We start from the raw sequence: 20,032 nt of genomic DNA on the forward strand, positions 1-20,032 counted from the left end.
GGGCAGGGTCAGGGGGCATGGTGGGTTCGCCAACCAACAGCTGGACTGCGTCGTGGCACGTGCTGGCGCCAATCTCGCGCAGGCCCAACACTGCGCACTGGAAGGCACCGCGTGTGGATGCCATCCGAGCCAAAAGCTTTGGGATAGGTCGCGCTCAAAGCTTGCGACCTCTCTGAGCAGCAATTCACACTCACAAAAATGAGTCCTTAATTATTGTAAAAGTACTAACAGCCCCTGTTTCCTTTTCTGTTACAAACAAGAGCTTATATTTGGTATATGTCTGTTGATCCTTGGGTCTATGACAGCTTCTTCTAAGCTAAGCTTCATGGCAGGCTTTTTTATATGATTTTTGCTATGCTTTTTGCTTGGCTTCTTTCTATGTTTTTGCTAGGCTACTTTATAGGCCTTTTTTATGCTTGTTGCTACCGTTTTTGCCAGGCTTTTTGCTATGTCTCTTGCTAAGCTAGTTTTTCGGCGTTTCGCTATGTTTTGCCTAGCAAAAAGCAAGGAAATACTATTCTATTTTTGCTATGCTTTTTGCTATGCTTTTTGCTAGGCTTGTTGTCTCTTGTTCAGTATATTGCCAAGCTTATTGCGAGGCTAGTTTTTCCGCTTTTTGCTACGCTAGTTGCTAGGCTTTTTGCTTTACTATAGATATGATTTTTGATAGCCTAGCAACAAGCCTAGCAGCAAGCCTATCAAAAAAAAAGGAAAAACTATTCTATTCTTATTGCTAGATTTTTGCTGGGCTTATTGGGAGACTTATTGATAGCTGGGCTTATTTCTAGGCTAATTTGCTTGCATTTTTGGTGGGCGTTTTGCTAAGCTTATTGACAGCCATTTCGCTGGGCTAGTTACTAGGCTTATTCCTAGGCATTTTGCTGGGGTTGTTGAAATAATAATAATCTGTATCATTTTTTTCGAGTGTCAATGGTTAAGGGTGCCAGCATATAGCAGTCCTTGGGTTTCCGGAGCTTTCAGCGACTGGTTGCGAACTCGACTGCGGCTGGAACTGGAACACATCCGTCCGTGGGACGCGACACGGACACCTCGGTGCAGCAGCACCAACGACCCGACGCGACCACCAGGCAGTCACCCAAATTAGTTGCCAGCGATTCGCCTTTGCGAGTGAGTCCCCTCTGCGATTGCCGTGTGTGTGTCTGCGTCAGTGTCTGTGCCAGTGCCAAGTGCCAGTGTCTGAGTGTTTGTGTTTGTGAAAGCCAGGATTGCATTGCTCCAGCTCCCCAGGAGCCAAAGTCCGGAGCCAGGGCAAAAGTGAAAGGGTGCAGCGGGTGATCCTGCGATCCCGCGATCCGCTCAGTGTGCTGGAAGTGAGTGTGCCAAGGGGAAAGTCCGATATCGAGATGCCCTGATATCTTGACATCCCGATATCCTGACGACCTGAGGTCCTGACATGGTGATAAGTGGAAGGCCGAAGAAAGCTCGGGGGAAATCATGGCCGAGTGGCTCGCATCCTCCTTGTCCTTGTGCTGGGTCTGGGTCCAAGCAAATGGGCACAGTGCCCCCTTAAAGCTGCTTTTCCCCGCAGGTTTAAAGCCCAGTCAACGCGTGCCGCCGTTTAATTATGTAAAAGGACTCGTACAGGCGCACTTACACACTCGCATCGAGTCGGGGCACATAAAACACACAGGCCCATGTACATAGGGGGCCAGTACATACATAACTTGCTGGATTTTATTTGTACCCCGATTCGTGGTCAAATAAAGGCGAACGCAAATCGAAATTTCATTCTTAATACAAATTGATTTTTTCCCATTTGCTCTTGCTGGCCGCGCCGCCTTGTCCCCATTTGGGCTTTGTTTTTGTTTTGGGCATCCGGCGGGGCACGGTGCGTATGATCGATTTTGAGTAGCTTTTTGAGGGAAAGAAGGAGGCCTACTGAAAAGTGCGGCAATTAAAATTAAATTGTTGTCCCCTCGTTACGAGGGGTTATGCCAGCCGGTTTAGTTAGCCCACATCCCTCTGGCCCCACCATCATTTTTCCCTTTGATTGTGAGGCACGCGAGACAAGTACACACGCACGCACACACACTCTCTCTCTCTAAAGGAGGAAAAACCAGGAGGAAAAACAGCAGCGTGTGTGCCACACAGAGTTGGTAACTGTGCCACCACAGCAGCTGGCAGGAATCGCTCCAAAGACAGGCGAGCTTTACATTCACTAGGGTTTGTGTGTACACCGCACATATATATGGCATATCCTTTGCATGCACGTGCTTCTCCAGCCAAAGTAATTTGGCCTAAACGGGCAAAACGGGGCTGGAAAAACAACAGCCAAAGCCAGAGTGGAAAACAAAATTGAAGAAACCAAAAAAACATAACAAACGGTAGAAAAGATATAAAGAGTGGCAGCAAAAATATTGGGCCAAAGGGAAGGAAAGGAAAAGACCAGGCCGGAGAAGAAAAATCAATGATGCTGCCAAGTGGCTTTGGTATTCGCAATAATGCAAAAAAAAAACCCGTTAACTGCTTGTGTGCTTTCCCTATTTTTGCACAGTGTATGTCTGTGTGTGTGTGCCTGCACTGCAATTAATATTGAAATGAATAAGCGTTGATTACGCAGCCCTAACAACAGCGCATTTAAATGCCACTAGTTTTCGAGCAAATGTTGATTTTACGAGTATGTAGGTTGTCTGATAAGTCGTCTAATTGGGTTGCTTTAAACTTGTTTAATTGTCAATCAATATAAAAAACATCAATAAAAGTGAGTTTCGGTAGAGGTAGATGGCTAATTAATGTTAAATTTAAATTTAGCTCAATACAAGCAGAATTAAATAACCCAGAAATGCCAAAGTAAACTTTCTTTTTTGAACAAAAAAAGATCGTAATATACGAAATTCTAAATACATTTTAAATCATATGTGAATCTTAAAATATGATTGCATTATGCGTGGTATAACTATAAAATTAAAAATGATTTTATAGAGTTAGATATACAATTTCCTGAAATTTTCTCTTATTATTTCTTATATGTGATCTTTCTAAACAAACCCTTACTTAGCTTACTAAACTTAGTATTTTTCCCGTTTACAAATGTTCTTGGCAGCCCACTAAAATCTATGGCTATGCACTTTAACTGTGAAAAGTCCTTATTATATTATCCATTCATTTTAAAAACTTGTAATGAAAGCATGAATTACGCAACAGTCAGCCTCATAACAACCATAACCGCAATACCATGCCAAATGGGTCAAGTTTCTGGCATCCAGATAGCCTTGACTCCCCAACGGCTTACGCAGCTTCATGCCAAATAATGGAGGGATTTGGATATGGATTTGATTTCGAAATGAAAAGTTTTGGTCAGGAATGGGCCCAGCGCCAGGGATTACCAATACACACGCATAAGTAGGACCCAGCAGAAATATAGAGAAATCAGGGCAGAGTAAACGGCAGGAAAGCAGGAAAAGGAGGTGAGAAGCAGCGACACCTTCAGAGGCACCATCTCACCTGCCCAACTGCTCCACCTGCAGGGCAGTGCTCTGAGCAGGCACTCGAATGGGCACCCCGCCCGGACTCGAGACCACGGGTCCCCATATACGGCTCCTCCAACTGCGACCACGGGACTCTGTTTACCACACAAATTGCATGCAAGCTGCAGCTGAGGCTCCTGCGGTGACTGCCCCTGCACTGAGAAAAGCTGAATTAGTTTGAACTAACTATTCCTATTTCTTAAATTTGATTTTTCCAATTATTAAAATATACTGTCATAATTTTTTTGGTGCTATTGAAACAAATTAAGCCAATAATTAGATTTGAAGAAAATTGATTTGAGAACAACATTGGAATGTGGAAAATGTATTTAAAATTAAAATGTTTGAAGAGTTTTTAGAAAATATATTTATTCGTATTCGTGAAATACGATTTCTTTTGGTAATAATACAAACGCAATGTTAAGTTAACCGAGGACTCTTTAAGTAAGTTTAATAGGCAAGCATACAAGCCTTAAAGTTTAAAGCCGAGATTTTTTGTTGGAAGTGAAAATTCGTGAAAGCTGAAAATTCGTGACGTTTTTCAAAACAGAATTCTAGGTGATGGATTGCTTTCTTTGAGTGTTGACTCCGACCTGTTCAGACTTTGCCATGCGCAACTTTATTAACCCCGTTTTGAAGAGGTGGCAAAGCCATGCATTTATGCCCATTGTTTCAACCGAGCTGCTCCTCGGCCGCAGCTCCCGTTGCCACGCCCCCAGCTGCTCCTATTTGTTCCGCCCCTTTCCCGCCCAGGAGGCCAAGTGCTTTTTCCCGTATCTACAAAATTCTGGCTACCATCTCCCGTCGTCGTTGTCGTGACCGCGCGCTGATGTTTGCCCTGCCAGCTTCGAGAGGTGGCCCAAACCACCCCCTGAACCACCCTATAAACCACCCCCTGAACCACCCACCGCCTCCTTGATGTTAGGAGCTGGTGCAAAGCAATTACCACGCCCCCCATCCCCGGTGTGTGTTTGTTTTGTTGCTCGCGAGACGGCGACGTCGTCGGCTTGGCTGGTGAAAAGTTTATAATTTTATTAGGCCCTACAGAAATTGGGTTAGTGTCGCTTTTAGTTGCATTTCCCAGCGACGAGTGACAACTTGGCAGCGGCGCTCAGATAGTTTCCACGCAGCTTTGTAGTGTTTACACGACCCCCGCCCCGCCACGCCCCTTTCCATTTCCCATTTTCCCGCCCAGGTCTTAAGAGGCTGTTGCCCGTCATCTTAGCGGTGGATACGCGGCATTATGCTAAAAGCCATGTCGGCGGACTCTTTTGGCGGTATGCCCCTTGAGTTCTTTGGGCCACGTTTGGACATTTGCAAATTACTCAGAATTGTTGATCAGGTGGATTTTCGTCATGATATTCCGGTTTAACTAAATTTATTCCGACCTCACGTTGCCATCCCACAACTACCCGATTTATTTATAATAATACAGAAAACAGAAACTTTAAATGCAAGGAGCGAACTGAATAAAGCCACTAAATAGTTTTGTTTTGCAACTCATAGGAAAAGTTCCCTAAGAACAATTTAGAAGTCTCAGTTTTTGGATTAGGTTGAAAATATAATTTAAGAGTTTACCCCTAATCATAATGTAGTTTTTAAAAATAACTAAATATATTCACTTTTCAAATTGTAAAGCTTTCTTATGGTATCTGAGTAATATTATATTCAATACCAGCCCATTTGCTTGGACTCCACCTAAAGTTTTTGCCTTTCCACCACAGAAAGTGTTCAAGTGAATATCTCCTAGTTGAATACAAAATTGTGTATTAATCGCCGTCGTCTTGTGTGAAAGTTTCGCGTTGGACCCAATCTCCTAGTGAGAATTACGTCAGTCCGCCAAAAAGATGAGAATCTTCTAGGCAGGTTACAATCGAGCCACTAACCAGCGACCATCAGGTAAGCAGAACTACACTCTGATTAGCCCATTCAATACGCATTTTATTTATATTTCTTTATTCGAAAAAGATTTCTATGTAAATAAGAAGCCGTTTGTATTGTCTAGTAGTTGCTTTTCGGCTTTAGCGGGGTTTCAGCAATAAATATCATGAAAGTACGAATTTTAAACAGAAACTTGCCTATAAATTCGTACATACATATAATTAAGAACAGTTCGTTGCGAAAGTATATAAATATTCTGGGTTATATTAAAAATATGTAAAAATATTGTTAAAATACATTTTAATGTTTGTGTACTTTTAGCCACATGAGAACTAATGATACTTTTTATGTAACGTATAAAACTTGTTCGCAATGAACCGCACTGTACCCACATTGGGTTCAATATCTATCTCGGCATCTGCCAACGAAATTTATGCATATGGAATCGTATTTTCGCCTCGATTGGCTCGGTGTGGCTTTGTGGCTCTGGCTTAATGAAGATGGGACAATAATAATTTTTAATAGGTTTTACTATTTTGGCTTAGATCAGCTTAAGCGCACCGAGGATGGCCAAAAGCGGGGATCCAAAGGTGGTGAAGCGGAGAGCTCGTGTGTGCGAGAGCTCAAGGCGGATGGGCTGGCAATATTCAAATTGAATCGCTTTTATCTGTGTTTTGTCACTAAATACTAAATTGGCAACTGAAGTCGAACACTAACCCGAAATCCGAACTGAAGCTACTTGCGGACCACAAGTTCGGGCGTCGATTTGGTATTTGAATGGGCACTGGCTATGCGCAAGTAACAGCCAATGAGATCATGATCCATATATAGTTAAAGCCCGAAGCTGAACGCAAATTAAGGCAGCTTGTCTCATGAGACGATTTGATTAGCATTTATCGCCCGTACTGTAATTGCTTTAAAGTTCTTAAACTGGCTAAGAATGGTGGTTGGAACTCGTTTATACAAATTCATTATTATCGTTAAGGCCCAAATATTTTAAAAATTACTTAGCATTTTTCAATTGATTTATATGCTGGATTTTATGGGGTGCGGTCTTCTATAAAAATTACAACTTCTTGGGTACCGACAACTATGTCATCTTTTTTGAATGTGGCAACTCCCTTAAAAAATCCTCTTGGCATTATGTACGGCCAGTCGTCCGTTTCGATTGAGGCATTCTTCATATAGTAATTCCCGTTTGGTATGGGACATGGTTTTAATTCGAAGGGAATGTCCGTATTCACACCATACTTTAAAGTAGCCCTGAAGTAAATCCAGAAGTTCTTCGCGGCTTGGCAAACGGATTGATGAGGCATTGAAAAGGGCATCAACTTGTAATCCCCACCGCCACTGACATCGGAGTAGCTCTCGGCTGACACAGTAAAACGTTTACTATCCAAATCTTCAGAAATAACCAGCGATCCATTCAGCCTCCGTTCTCTCCCTAAAAACCGAACGCGAAAATCCACTACTGAGCCCGTTGAGTTCCAGGACACAAATCTAGCTTGGTAAGACTTTGGAAGGGACATCTGCAAAATTAATTTTATCAAAAACTACTCGCTTAAATATGTTAATAATTCTCACGCAGGTCTCTGCAATTAAAGTCAGAAGGACGTAGAGCTTAATCATCTGCATATTTTTCTGAATTTGTTTAGTAACTGAACAATTTATTTTAAACACGTTCATATTTATAGGAAATGATTACGGTATGACTATAATTAAATATGTGTAAATTTATAATTAACAATGTTGTTACATGCATTCCGTTTTTAATATCTTACTAAGGATCGAAAATCAGAACGTTCTCTATTTAGCAGGGCTTTAAAGGTTTTATTGTGACGGTTAAATTTAATAATGCAACTTTAACTGGATTCCCCATTAAGTAACTTAATACCATTTCATGACAAGCGTAATAATTAATATCGAATTTACAAAATGTCCGATTTCATGATGATATGTTCGCTCTAGAGTGGATTGGAGTGAATCATAAAAAAATAAGGAACTGAGAGTATTAAGCGTATCTCGAAATAAGTTTTCATCAGCGGTAACACACAATTATAAAATTAATACCAAAATGTACTTACACGGCTTTTAAGAAAGAATGTTTTCAATTCAAGAACAATGCATTTCTCTCTGTGTAGGGATAGGTAAACCACCACTGTAAGTACGCGCATGGAGTAATAATTTCTAAAAAATATTTTGGTCTTACTCTTTAAATCATCGAAATAAGGAAAGGTTCTCGAAAACGTTAAAAACTTGAATTCAAATTCAGTATAGCGCATAAATGCAAAGATTGAAGCATAAATGCAAAACAAGTTTTTTTTTGTGTGTATTACAACAACTCCGATCAAATATTCTCATGAACGGACTTTAAAGTTAAATTAGCATACAGAGACCATCGACTTTTAAAAAAAGTTTTCGGTTGCAGATACTGGGAATGATCTTAGTTTTCCATCTTTGACGTCAAGTTCTTAAGAGATGGACATTGGTAAGGACGGGGACTATTTATTTTATACTGCCGTGATGTATATAACATAACCTAATATATCTGTGCATGTTGGATTTTCGTAATATTATCTAGACTGCGAAACGTATAGGTGATTGAAAATTTGATAAAGTTTGATTTTAATAAAGAAATACTAAATGAAAAACCCTTTAGCTGCGAATCGGAATTTTCGCCAATCTAGGAAATGTCTGCCGAGGAAGTGGAGTAAACGAATCTGCTTACTGTGGGCCAGCGACACAAAAGCCTCGGCTGGCTAATGACGTTGACGAGGTGACGATGGCTAAGTGGTCGACAGTCGACAGTCGAGATTCGAGAGTCAAGAGGTGAGAGCCGAGAACTGGTTCCATCCGAATGACCGATCGGCAATTGGCTTGGGGCGGGGCCAGGTGGGCCACAGTCACGGGCTGAAACACTTCCGTAAATACGCAAAAACCAGTACACGGACGGAACAGAACAATCATCGGGGCATTACTTAATCGGGCTCGAGGTGCGAGCGTCTTCGACGAAACCAGTTTGTGTCCCAAATGCCTTCGACGGAGTTATTAAACAATAAATTTAAGGTTGACTAAATTCTGTTCAATTAGATTGGAGATCATGCCAGGGAATGTGGAACGAGCCAGAGAGCATATGAAAGTCCTATAAATCATGTCAGGGACCGGAGTTCAAAGAACGATCGAACCTGCAGCACCGAAAGAGCTGATTCTATGGCATGATAGGAGAAATAGAAATTTAATACAGCCACAAAGGTGGACCAATCCCGAACCCCTATGTGGCGGCCAATTAAAGTAGGGCCACGAAGAAGCAATGTCACATGGCCTCAGGTACAGGTGTCTATCGCATAGATACATACACAGTTGTATGTCCACTCGGGAAACCTTCGTATCTGTATCTTTGTATCTGCTCACAGCCTTGGGCTCTATGACGTTGAGCAATCAACTTAATAATAGCCCCAGAAATTACATTCCAACTTATGCTTGAATAAATTATCAATTATATTTTTGGTGGACTTGATGTGGGGTTTCATATTGTGATGTGCCATAGAGCTGGCTTCATTCATCGCTTTCCAAGAAAGGCAAATAGCAACAGCTACCTGGCTGGAAAACTATTAGTTAATATCAAATCAAAAATAAACAATACTTTGAATACCCTAAAATAATATTAAGAAATATGAGTATTGAATATAGGTACATAAACATTTTTTCGATAGTGTATAAAATCTAAAAAATTAAAAGTAAAGAGCATTTCCAAGTTCTGATGGAGACCCTCATTTAACCCCTAAAAGGGTATACAAGCAGTGATGCAAATTGAAATGGCTTCGTTGAACTGACTTTTGCCTTCACCGCTTCCGTCAGAATCAGTGGCTGAAAATAATGAAAACTGCACATGAGATTTGGGCGACCATGAAATGGATATAAATAACTATTCAGATAGAGTTCGCTTTGTTCGCGACCTGGCTGCATTAAAATGTTGGCAATTGAGTGGATCCGTTAATTATATAGCGCGATCAATTATTCATTTGCCGGATTACCTGAGAAGAGCTCGACGAAAAATGAACTTCACTTAAAAATGATTCTGCGAAATTCGTTTTTACTTCGCCGCCGCGGCTCTCAGTGGTTCTCTGGATCCAAATCCAACTCTGTCCCTGGCTCATTTCAATATTTTTATTGTCTGATTGAAGTGTGACGTTTCGCTGGGCAGCTGTGGCTGCTTTCAAGCCCAGCTTCGGGTCAATCCCGGTCGGCTTTTGGCAAAGAGATTAATTGAGGTTGGCTTGAAGTCGGAGATCTGGAGATCTGGCGATCTGGCCGAAAACGGGAATTGCAAGCGCACCAATTTCGCAGCTTAATTGTTTGGTTGCATGGCAAATTGCTTCCAGATATACGTACGTTATGTATGTATGCCTAAATAATGTAGTGCCCACATGAATTTCATGTGAATTGCTGCCTTCTAAAGCATCATCAATCTTGCCAGGCGCCTTTCAACATTTCCAAGGCATATCGATTCCGACCCGCCAACTTGAAGGACTTCCGCCGGCGGGCAAATACTCCGTACACCCTCATATAATGTATTTCTGTCCCTTTCGTTCCGCGGAAATCCACTGGGAGTTAAATCAAAAAGGAAAAGCCCGTTGTCGGATTATTGGTTTAGTACCAAGTAAATATTCCTGATATCAATAGAAATAACTATTCAGAAAAACAATAAAGCAGCAGCCATACCAGAGTTATATATTTAAAAGAATACTAATAATGTGCAAAAACGACAGTTAAATTATGGAAACTGCTATGATTTTAAATGGGTTTCAGGATTTTATTTCACAAATTATATGCTGAAATGTGTCACCTGTGGATAAGAGTTCACTGGTGTGAATTTAATAGTAATTAAGCCAGCAGAAGTAATGATAAATGGCATATCAATTTATATATAAGATATAAGAAATAATAAAATGGACGTAATTTGTTTTGCACGAAAAGTATTTTTTAAATGTGGGAAAAATAAGCGTCATGTTAATTAAATAGTTTCAACATGCCGTTCTAAAAAAATGTATGTCTTAATATTCTGATTCGACTACGGTTTGTTGCAATTTTCGGGTGGGTTCCCAGTTTAAAGCCCGGCCCGCCTTCTTATTAACACTTTCGGAAGGACAGGAGGCGGAAAATTAATTGGCCAGAATGCCGGAGGACAAGATGCGAGTGCAGACTAATTGGGCTGCCAGGCAAAACGGCCTCAAATTGGACGCTTCGCTGGTCGTTGGTGCCATCGAATGGAATTAGAGCCGACGATAGACGGAACATTGGCCAAGAAGTCGCCCCAGGAGTCGGTGACGCTTTCCACCTGTCCGCGCGACTTTGCGGTGATGACGTTGACGTTGACCACCGGCGCAGGTGGAAAATGCCCTCGTCCCCCGACTCACTTGTTCGATTTTCACCGGGTGCGTGTGAATGGGACAGTTGTGTGCCGTCGCTGGCTTTTCCTCTTCGTGCTCGTTTTGTTGTCGGCAAATAGTTTTTGTTGAAATTTCAATATGGGGACAGGACTACAGGTAGATAGACCGCAAATGAAATCATCGAGCGAGTCACCGACCGTGGTCACGGTCGAGGGATATTCCGTGTCATAGGTTTGCTTTCAATCGATTTCCTTGGCGACGATGGGCGATGGACAGGCAAAGGTCAGTTGCGGAGACTAAGGTGCTCTTCTCTGCTAGGCTAACCGCAGAAATTCGATATCGGAGGCAGGATCTGTAACTGGAAACTAGAAACCAGGAGACCAAAGCAAATATTTCGCCCTCGGCAAGGACGCGCAAGGACCTCGTCCAAGGCTCAGACAGACAGCCGGCGGGCATCATCATCATCTACAGCCACATCCACATCCACATCCACATCCACGGAGGCCGGTCACCGAGGCAAACACTTGCAGCAGATGCAAGGATGCAAGGATGCAAATGCGGTGGATAGCCACTGCCTGCAGGGAAAATGAGTGGGCGGCGAGTGGGCGGTGCTGCGTGTGGGAATTGTAATTAGTGGCACTTTCCCAGTTTGCTTTGTTTGCACACACTCGAGTGTGCGGCGCTGCGCAGAAGAGGTCCTGTCGCATCCTCCTGTCCCATCTCATCTCCTGACCCGCAAACACATATGTCCCCGTCAAATATGCACTGCAAATATGCCGAGTGAAACATTATATTTCACTGGCACAGCCAGGGGCTTTGGGATGGGATGGGATTGGATGGCATTGTCGGGGAGTCAGGAAATCAGTTTCTGATGCCATGGAATGCACTTAAGTGCGAGTGTGTAGTGCAATAATTAAGACAAGCAAATATTCAAGGACTTTCATCCTGCAACTGCCTAGAGGAATGCACAATTACACCGTATGAAAGAGGATATTTAGAGCTAGAAAATTAATATGTTTAATACGATTCAATTAGAGGCTTGCTCTTTTATGAAAAGCTAAATGAATCACAGAAAACATTTATTCCACAGCATTTTAATTAAACAATTACCTTCCTTTCTTTACATATTTTTTGAGTTATCCGTAAAATTGAAAGTCATTTAACGAATCTTACTTAAATGAAATTAAATTCAGTTTGTAGTCTAAAACCTTGGCTTATCATAAAAGGGATAAATTAAGCTTAAGTAAAGGGAAGTGTAAATGTAGGTATTATTAATATTGTTAGTGCTGTTTCTAGAACAGTAAGACAAGCTCAAAGAGTCTGCTAATTTTTCACTTTATTGTAAACTTTTTTCTAAATATTCCCGTACACTTGTTCTTTGCAACAACAGAGCTTAAAAATTCCGTTTAGCCTGGGAAAAATCATCTGCGTAAAAGAGATTTGTAAGACAGCAAAAATATGTTTTCACACTGGTTTAATACAGCAAAGCCTCCCCACCGAAATACCTAATTTCGTTTTGTATATTTATTACAGTTGATACTTACTTTCGAAATTTTCGGCCCAGTTAATCAAAATGATTTCAAAAATATGCAAATCGTTTTACCTGCAAGCTAGATTCAAAACTGGAACGCACTTTCCCAAAAAATAAATATAAAAGAAAAACTCGCGCCTCAATTGGCCCTAAATCATCTTACTACCATTGGCCACCGTTCGCTGGTCGCTCTCTTTGGCTTTTAGACCCGAAAAGTGGCTGACCGGATGGGGGAAACGGAGTTACGCACCTTGGAAAATTATTTGCCATTGTTTCTTCGCCCGTCGAGCAGGGTGCAATTGTTGTTGGGTCGGGGTTTCCACCATAATTCTTCTAATTATATGATCTATTACACTAGATCTAAGCATATGCAGACGGACATATTTCCCGCACACTTGTAACACATTTTAGCATATTTTATTAATTTAAATAATTCACTTGGGTCACTCCGGCTGATGTTAGAGCAGCGATAACCCACAGGGGATGACTACAAGAGGGTGCGTGGGGGAGTTTGTTCAACGATCAGTAACGAAAGTCCGGGAAACAACTTTCATCCACTGCTAAAAATGTTTAAAATACAATTCAACTTCTTTACAAATCTAAAGGTACACTCAGAAAAAAAATCAAGTATTTCGTGCTTGAACCTAGTATTTTCGGTGTCAAAACTTCGCCAAGCATGGAAAATACAGAACGCGAGAACAAAATACTACATTTGAGCCCGAATTTTCAAGACCGAAAATACTAGATTTAAGAACCTTTCGGTCTTCAATCAAGTATGAATAATTCTTAAATCAAGTCATATTTGGACTAAAAACAAGAACGATTTAATAATAAAGTAAGAAATTTGCAGGCATGATTTAAGGACGAATAATTCTTAAATCAATATATAAATATTATAACACTAAAATGAGTTTTTATGTTATGCTAGTAAGAGAAATAAGAATTGGAAACTGAAACGAAATAAACGAGATATATGTAAATAATATTAATATTTTAAGTTTACTTACGACTTGCCGCTCACGGGCATTAACACTGCCTAATTTATGCGCCTTATATACTGAGTACTTTCAGAATAAACAGTTGGGAATTTTTAGAGTTGGCAGACATAAAAACTCCATAATGTGCTCAATATGAGAATTTTGTGAGCACGAACGTTCTTAAATGTAAAGCATGCAATTTTTCTGAAATCAAGGCTGTTTGTACTTGTTTTTAGCACGGTATTTTTCCCTGAGTGTACATTTACAAAATAAATGCATTAAAATCTCGGAATAAAAATGTAATTCATTTTCGTAGATATAAAGTTAAACTAAATTAGATAGAGTAAACTGGTTCTTCCAGTGTACTTTGGGTGAAGAAAAGAGGAACCTGAAGTTGAAGAAAACCCAGCGAAGCGTCCAAGCGACCGCATCCACCTCCGTTAATTTGTCGAGGCCGCTAATTAAATTCAGTGGAAAACTGCTGCATTTACAGCCCAGAGTCCACGAAAAAACTACATTTTAAATGAATTATTTTACATTCCGTAATTCGTTTATTATTTAACCTGCCCCAGGGCCGCCCTCGCATCTGGCCAAGTTTGGTTCGGTTCAGTTTTTTCTGGGTCTGCTGATGGATTTGTCGACGCTCTGTCCACGACGGGACTTGAGTAATGGGTGTATAAGCGACGTCTACGCCCAACGACATTCAAATACGGGGAAGAGCGCCGAAGGAGAATATCAATTTGCTGGCCAAAAGGGAAGTGAGCCGACCAACTACGGCTCATTTTGATTAATGAGATCTGCAATTAATAGGATCATCTCAGATAGATCTTCTGCTAGATCATCCCATGTATGAATTGACTTTACCATATGGTAAACGATTATTATTTATAATTAAAATTCTTTCATTAAAAATTTAAATATTTAACAATTTAAGATATAAATACATTTTCTAATATCTAAATTGGGATTAAAAAATGGTTAATGTCAGGGCTAAAGTCATATTTAAGAAATACCATATCTTAGGAACTTTTTTTTTCATTATTTTGGCTAATAAAATGGTAATAAAACAACGGCTAAAACTAAAACGTTTGCTATATTTTCAACCATTTTTGAATAGTCATGACTTCCCTAAAAAATTATATATTTGGGAAAATTTAAGTTTTTTGTTTATTACATATTAAATGAAGACAGGATTACAAATTTCCGTGGAGGTTCCACAGCAATATTTTTAGTTTATCTTTGGAATCCACGTTTTTTACAATGACTCGGGGGATATTGCCGTGGGTTAACTGTCCTATTGTTTGCACGCACATCGCATCATTCCCCTTTAAAAGAGCTGCAAAGTGCACACATTGCACCTAAAACCCTCGGGACATTTGGGTGCGGTGGAAATGTGGGTGTCAAAAGTCAACAGCTGCCATAATACCCACCGTAACCTTTAGCGCCCACTGTTTGCTGCCACTCAAAGTCCCAAAGTGGACGCAATGAAAAGATCAATCTGCCCCAGAAGCCGGCTCGTCATTAGTGCTTATTAAATGCAGCTAATCCTTTGGCGCCACTGCAGCGGTTCGTGCGTGTCAAGTGGCTGAGATTGAGCCCGGGAGATGGATCGGCATTTGAATAATGGGTCGGGAACCCAAAACCGAAACAATGCGATACAACAAGTGGCTCTGGGATCCTCACGCGTCATCCGTCACCTGACAGTCGACCCATCAGCGGCTGATGTTTTGACATCACAACATCATTATCTACTCGTCTAACTCGACGGCAAGCCCCGTGCCCCCTTGAGGTCGACCCCTTAAAGTCTGGCGCTCGTATGTGCCTCATCATCATCTTCGTCATCGGCGAGGTCGTGGAAAACCTCAAAGAAAACATTTTCTTTGCAACCGATCCCTTTGTAATGCTATAAGTTTCATATAATGAGTCGAGGGTATAGGGTTCTCAAGTAACTTGTAAAAGTTCTGAGTGAAAATATTGCCGATCCGTTCTTTATCTGGTTTATATGGCAGTTCCACTGAATAAATTATAGAAAACGATTCATTTCATTGCTTAACATTAATTTGAAGGTAAATGTTATCAATTTTTAAAAAACACCAGTATTTCAAAGTTAAATTGAAAATTTACTTACTTTACTTAGATTGAAAAATTCAAATACTAAGATCAGATCAACAATATAAATACGAACATTTTTGGTGGAATGTATTGCTATTATTAAGGCGTTATAAACATGAGTATCATTCTGTCGAAACACTTTCAATACCCACCATTTTTTCTATTTTTTGGGCCTAACAAAGTGCTCGTCACAACCCGTCATAGTTGAGTACTTGTTGGCCAGTTTGTTTTTGATTTGCCTTCGACGACACTGAATTGGCCCAATTCTGCCAATTCTGACCTCAGAGCCTGGGACTCGAAGACTGGAGACTGGTAAAACCAATTAGATGTCACTGCCAGCCTTGGCAGTAAAGATTTAATCACTGTTCATCTACAGCCATCGAGACGGAGCGAGAACCATAAAGCAGGGGAGCACTTCATCGTCATCGCCACTCGATACATCGTGTTTTACAGCCAAAAAGAAAGTGTGAATCAATTAGCCTCGACCCCGGGCCCAATCTCAATTGTTTGCTTTGGCGAAAAAACAATTAGAGAATTTTATTGCTTTCGATTTAACTATGGCCCGGCCCGGACACAATTGTCTTGAGCGGTTGTCTCTTGTTTGCCCACTTGTTTGTTGCCGTTGTCAGTGTCGTAAAAGTGTTTGCAGCTCATTCCGGGCCCGTCGCTGGGTCGCCGGGTGAAAGGCCACACGGCGATAAAACCGTAAGTGCAGACACTTCGTTCGGATACGTTGCCGAACTATGGCACGGAGTTATGTATGTCCGATGACCATTGCGATAAAACCGTCGGGGCTCGTGCCTCAAAACCGCCAGTGAAAGAGAAACCCACAGGCTCTCCAAGCTTTGGATCATGTAACCACACTCATACAAATTTTAAAAACAGTGGTATTGGAAAAACTCTTTTCGAAACACTTGGATATTTATATTAAAGTTTGAAGTCAGTTTAGTTATTTTTTTACATCGCTATGCGTATTAAGTATGGTTTTGAAAATGTCTTCTCTTTATTTTGATCACAACTTTAGTTAGTTAGTTATTAGTTCCATGATTCTTTTCCCAAAATTGTCAATTGCGTTCCTTTAATGAAATGAAAGAAAGCAAAATACTATGGCTCAAAATTAAGTTCCAAAATACTACACCATGTTTTTATTATTTATCACAAATTTGTATAATGTACATATGACTGTTATTCGTAAACTAATTCATCAAACCAACCAAATAATGCTTTACGCACCTCTTCAAAAATTCTAGATACAATCTTCTTTACTATGAAATTAAGTAACGATTTCCCCATATTTCTCTTAAGTTCAGGTGTGATATAGAATTCGTTGGTCCTGTTGATTTTGTCCTTTTCTTCGGCGAAAAAGTCGGAAGCATTACAGCTGTATTCATCAATCAATCCCACAAGATGTTCAACTCTAGTGATTCCGTCCGGTGATCCATTGCAAATGCTCTTTAGTATCTGCATATCCTCTTCGAAATCTTCTTCTGTGTTCCCCATGCGAAAAGGGATTATTAGGAGCACCAGTAAACATCTTTATAAAGTTAGAAATTGTATATGTATCCCAATAAATATTCGATCTAATTTGTATTTTTACTTTAAAATGTACTTACGCTGCCGAAATTAGATATCCCATGTTGCTTTCAATCGGCTGCCTCTAGAAACCACACTAAGTAATCGTGCTGTTAACGACCTGGTTATATAGACTAGCAGCACAGATACACTCACACTCAGGTTGATTACCGATATTGATCTCACCATTTGCAGACTGCCATTATATTAAGTAAATTAAAAGGGCGCCATTAAAAGTACCATGTAAACTAGATCAGTAGATCATATTCTATTTGTCCGTATTATAATATAAAAGTATATTTACAGCCTAGGACAATTAGACTTAGAGTTATCCCAGAATAGCTATGATAAGAGGTAATGTTAATGAGTGTGACACCCCTGGAAAACACGTCTTAGAGAGGTGGAGAAGTCCCAAGCCAGCGGATCAGTCTTCAAATGCCCAGTCATCGGCATCTCCATCGTCGACGAGCCGTCATCGTCGTCATGGCTGGTTCTACGGTGGAAGGGGTCTTCGAGGGGAGGGACGGACGTTTGGCACGCGTTCTCTTCGCCGATCTGCCGCTCGAATGAAAATGATTAGTTTGTGTTGTCCATTTTGACAAGCGTTGTCATTTAGCCTGTCCAAACATTTTCGCTTGAGAAATTGAAAATTTGACAAATCCTCAAAATTTGTTTGATGGTGTTCAATTTGTTTTAAATAAATTAGATTCAGTTTCGTTTATATTGCATGCACAGATACAGGCAAGCATTCATTGTTTGATTTTAAGATATTAGCCTATTAATCCACAAATGAATTTTGATTGATTGCAGTAAAATCCAAAGATGGAAATGTCAAGAATAATCAAAATTTTGAACAAGAAGTAAACCATCCAGATACCCGATCTCCGCCCTGGAGCAATTATGTTTCAGTGATTTTCGAACTTTGATTTGTACATAGACACGCCACCAATAACTGAACTTTAATCATAACCGAACCATAATTATGGGCCGAACCCAATTTAGGGCCTAGACTTAGGGAACATTTTATGTGCAGCCGCAATAAAAATGCTTTATACGATATGTATGTATTTTTCCCATAGCTCTGGTCCCCGATCGCATGGAACGAATCTTTATTTATGGCATAATGATCGCCGACGTTCAGTGGGTCTAAGACGGAGTAAGAAGGAAAACCGTATTTTTGGGTTCCCAATACCCGTCTCATCGCTTTACGATCAATGTTCGACTTGATTGTGTGAGTCGGGACTGCTCTGCAGCTCCAAGCTGGCCCTGGCTCTCGATAATTCTTTATTATTTCTCTAAAACTTCACCTTTAATTAAACACGAAACGAAATTATAAAATTGTACCTGCTTTAGCAGCCGCCGTTGCTGTCCAGCTTCAAGTCAAAGAGTCGCGGTCGCATCGGTTGTTTGTTAATACCTGGTACTATATAGGTCAGGGGTATATCATGTTTTAATATATTAAAACAGAGTTCATTTAAAATATAAATTATGTGAAGTCGCACGGAATCATTATATTAGAGAACATTTTCTTTTGCAGATACAATAGAATATGTAATATCCATATACCTTTATAGGGAAAGAAAATATAATAACCATATACCATTATAAGTATTAGATACTTACCGGCTTGCTTGAGGTATATTATGGTTTTTATATTACATCACGGTATGTAACAAGTATTAAGTACTGGGTATCTGAATGTCCTAACTCCCTTGCATCGATCTTACTTGTTTTCATTTAGTTCCCTTCAACTGCGGGAATTTCTACCTGGCCAGTACACGGTGCTTCTCTTTCCGTAGCCCTCGCTCTTACCAATCAACCTTCCTCTTTCTTCTTCAGTTGCTCATCTACTTGCCCCGGTTTTTGTCTTGTGTGTGTCCCCAAATTCGATCAATTTAGATACGAACACCCATTTATGCATCAGTACCTTTTATTAAACTACTCTCCCTGTGTATCCGTATCTGTGGCTGTGTGTCGGTGAGTCTGTGTGGGTTGGCAGCAATACGTGCTGCCTTAATAAGCCCGTTAATGGAATATTAGGCAAAGAGTTTCATTTTTGGGGCAGGGGGCATACGCACATGGCGACACACTGAGGGACAAACACTCCGATTGAGTGGGACAAAAAGAGGAAAATAAAAGAAAAAACAGAGGGGACACCAAAGTCAAGCTGAAATTATCGGAGGCTGCTTGCTTCTTCAGCCTCTTTGCACACTTCCCAGCGAGGTGGGTATCTCACGGATACAGATACTTTATAAGCACACAGACGCACTCACGATCGAACGATTTTAGTGCTGGAATGCAATAAAATTTTATTTTTGTTTTGTCCGATTTGATTCAAGTTTTATAGTTTGTCTGCTTATTGTGTGTAGGAGACTAGCACTCACACAAGTCCAGAACATGAGACAAAAACACACACATACTCTCTTTCCGTACAATGACAAAAATTCCTAAACTGGTACAGGTATCATGGCTGAAATCGATTTACAAAGCTTCGGGCACTTCACGGGGAGACCCACCAAATTATGTCCAACTGGAAGCGGTTGAAATATTTATGGATTCCGATCTAAACTAGTTTCTCTAATACGGATCTTGGGTAAATGATTATGCTTGGAATAATTTTTAAGAAGATCTAGATGGATCCGTTTGTCACTTAGTAAGAGAATATTATGTATAGTTTTGGCATTTCAGAACTATCCACCTCTCCTAATATACATTTCACAAGTTACATCGTGTCATTTACAATATTCGTTATTGTTCGCACTTTAGTTATGTGGAAAATGTTTATGGAGAATAGCTGTAACTTCAGTGAAACGAAACTTGAACATATAATATTTTACCAAATTTAAATACACGAGCTACGGCTAAAATATTAAATTAAGTCCTTGAATATTTGATTGAATTACGTTTAAAAAAATTGCATAAATAATATAGTTTTAACTACCTCAATATATATAATATTTTAATATAAAAAATTTAAAACACTAGGGAACTGAAATATAAGCCCTAAGATATTTTCCTATCCCCCAATCCCACGAATTTGTCATCCCTGGTGTTACAGATGTAAAAGCTAACTATCTCAGG

The 20,032-nt window shown here is 40.3% G+C and overlaps 2 protein-coding genes across 2 annotated transcripts; both read right to left on the minus strand.

Annotated features, from left to right (window-relative positions):
* Positions 1 to 6,260: 6,260 nt before the first annotated feature.
* Positions 6,261 to 7,008, minus strand: LOC119548587. Its single transcript, XM_037855920.1, has 2 exons — positions 6,954 to 7,008; positions 6,261 to 6,898 (listed from the first exon to the last, which is right to left on the minus strand). Exons 1-2 carry the CDS (start codon positions 7,002 to 7,004, stop codon positions 6,410 to 6,412), a joined length of 540 nt encoding a protein of 179 aa, XP_037711848.1. The 5' UTR covers positions 7,005 to 7,008; the 3' UTR covers positions 6,261 to 6,409.
* Positions 7,009 to 15,065: 8,057 nt separating this feature from the next.
* On the minus strand, positions 15,066 to 17,024 carry LOC119546148. The gene is made up of 3 exons (XM_037852257.1): positions 16,993 to 17,024; positions 16,613 to 16,913; positions 15,066 to 15,170 (listed from the first exon to the last, which is right to left on the minus strand). Exons 1-3 carry the CDS (start codon positions 17,013 to 17,015, stop codon positions 15,066 to 15,068), a joined length of 429 nt encoding a protein of 142 aa, XP_037708185.1. The 5' UTR covers positions 17,016 to 17,024.
* Between the last annotated feature and the right edge of the window lie 3,008 nt (positions 17,025 to 20,032).

The sequence above is a fragment of the Drosophila subpulchrella genome, chromosome 2L (genome assembly GCF_014743375.2).
Source record: "Drosophila subpulchrella strain 33 F10 #4 breed RU33 chromosome 2L, RU_Dsub_v1.1 Primary Assembly, whole genome shotgun sequence".
NCBI classification, from domain to species: domain Eukaryota; kingdom Metazoa; phylum Arthropoda; class Insecta; order Diptera; family Drosophilidae; genus Drosophila; species Drosophila subpulchrella.

What these genes read in the sequence shown, in the direction of transcription:
- LOC119548587 (XM_037855920.1), bottom strand. Translation starts at nt 7,004, where the DNA reads ATGCAGATGATTAAGCTCTACGTCCTTCTGACTTTAATTGCAGAGACC. An exon ending in CTTTAATTGCAGAGACCTGC is followed by an intron (nt 6,899 to 6,953) that starts GTGAGAATTATT and finishes TTAATTTTGCAG; the next exon opens with ATGTCCCTTCCAAAGTCTTA.
- LOC119546148 (XM_037852257.1), bottom strand. Translation starts at nt 17,015, where the DNA reads ATGGGATATCTAATTTCGGCAGC. An exon ending in GGATATCTAATTTCGGCAGC is followed by an intron (nt 16,914 to 16,992) that starts GTAAGTACATTT and finishes AACTTTATAAAG; the next exon opens with ATGTTTACTGGTGCTCCTAA. An exon ending in TATCTAGAATTTTTGAAGAG is followed by an intron (nt 15,171 to 16,612) that starts GTGCGTAAAGCA and finishes TGAAACTTATAG; the next exon opens with CATTACAAAGGGATCGGTTG.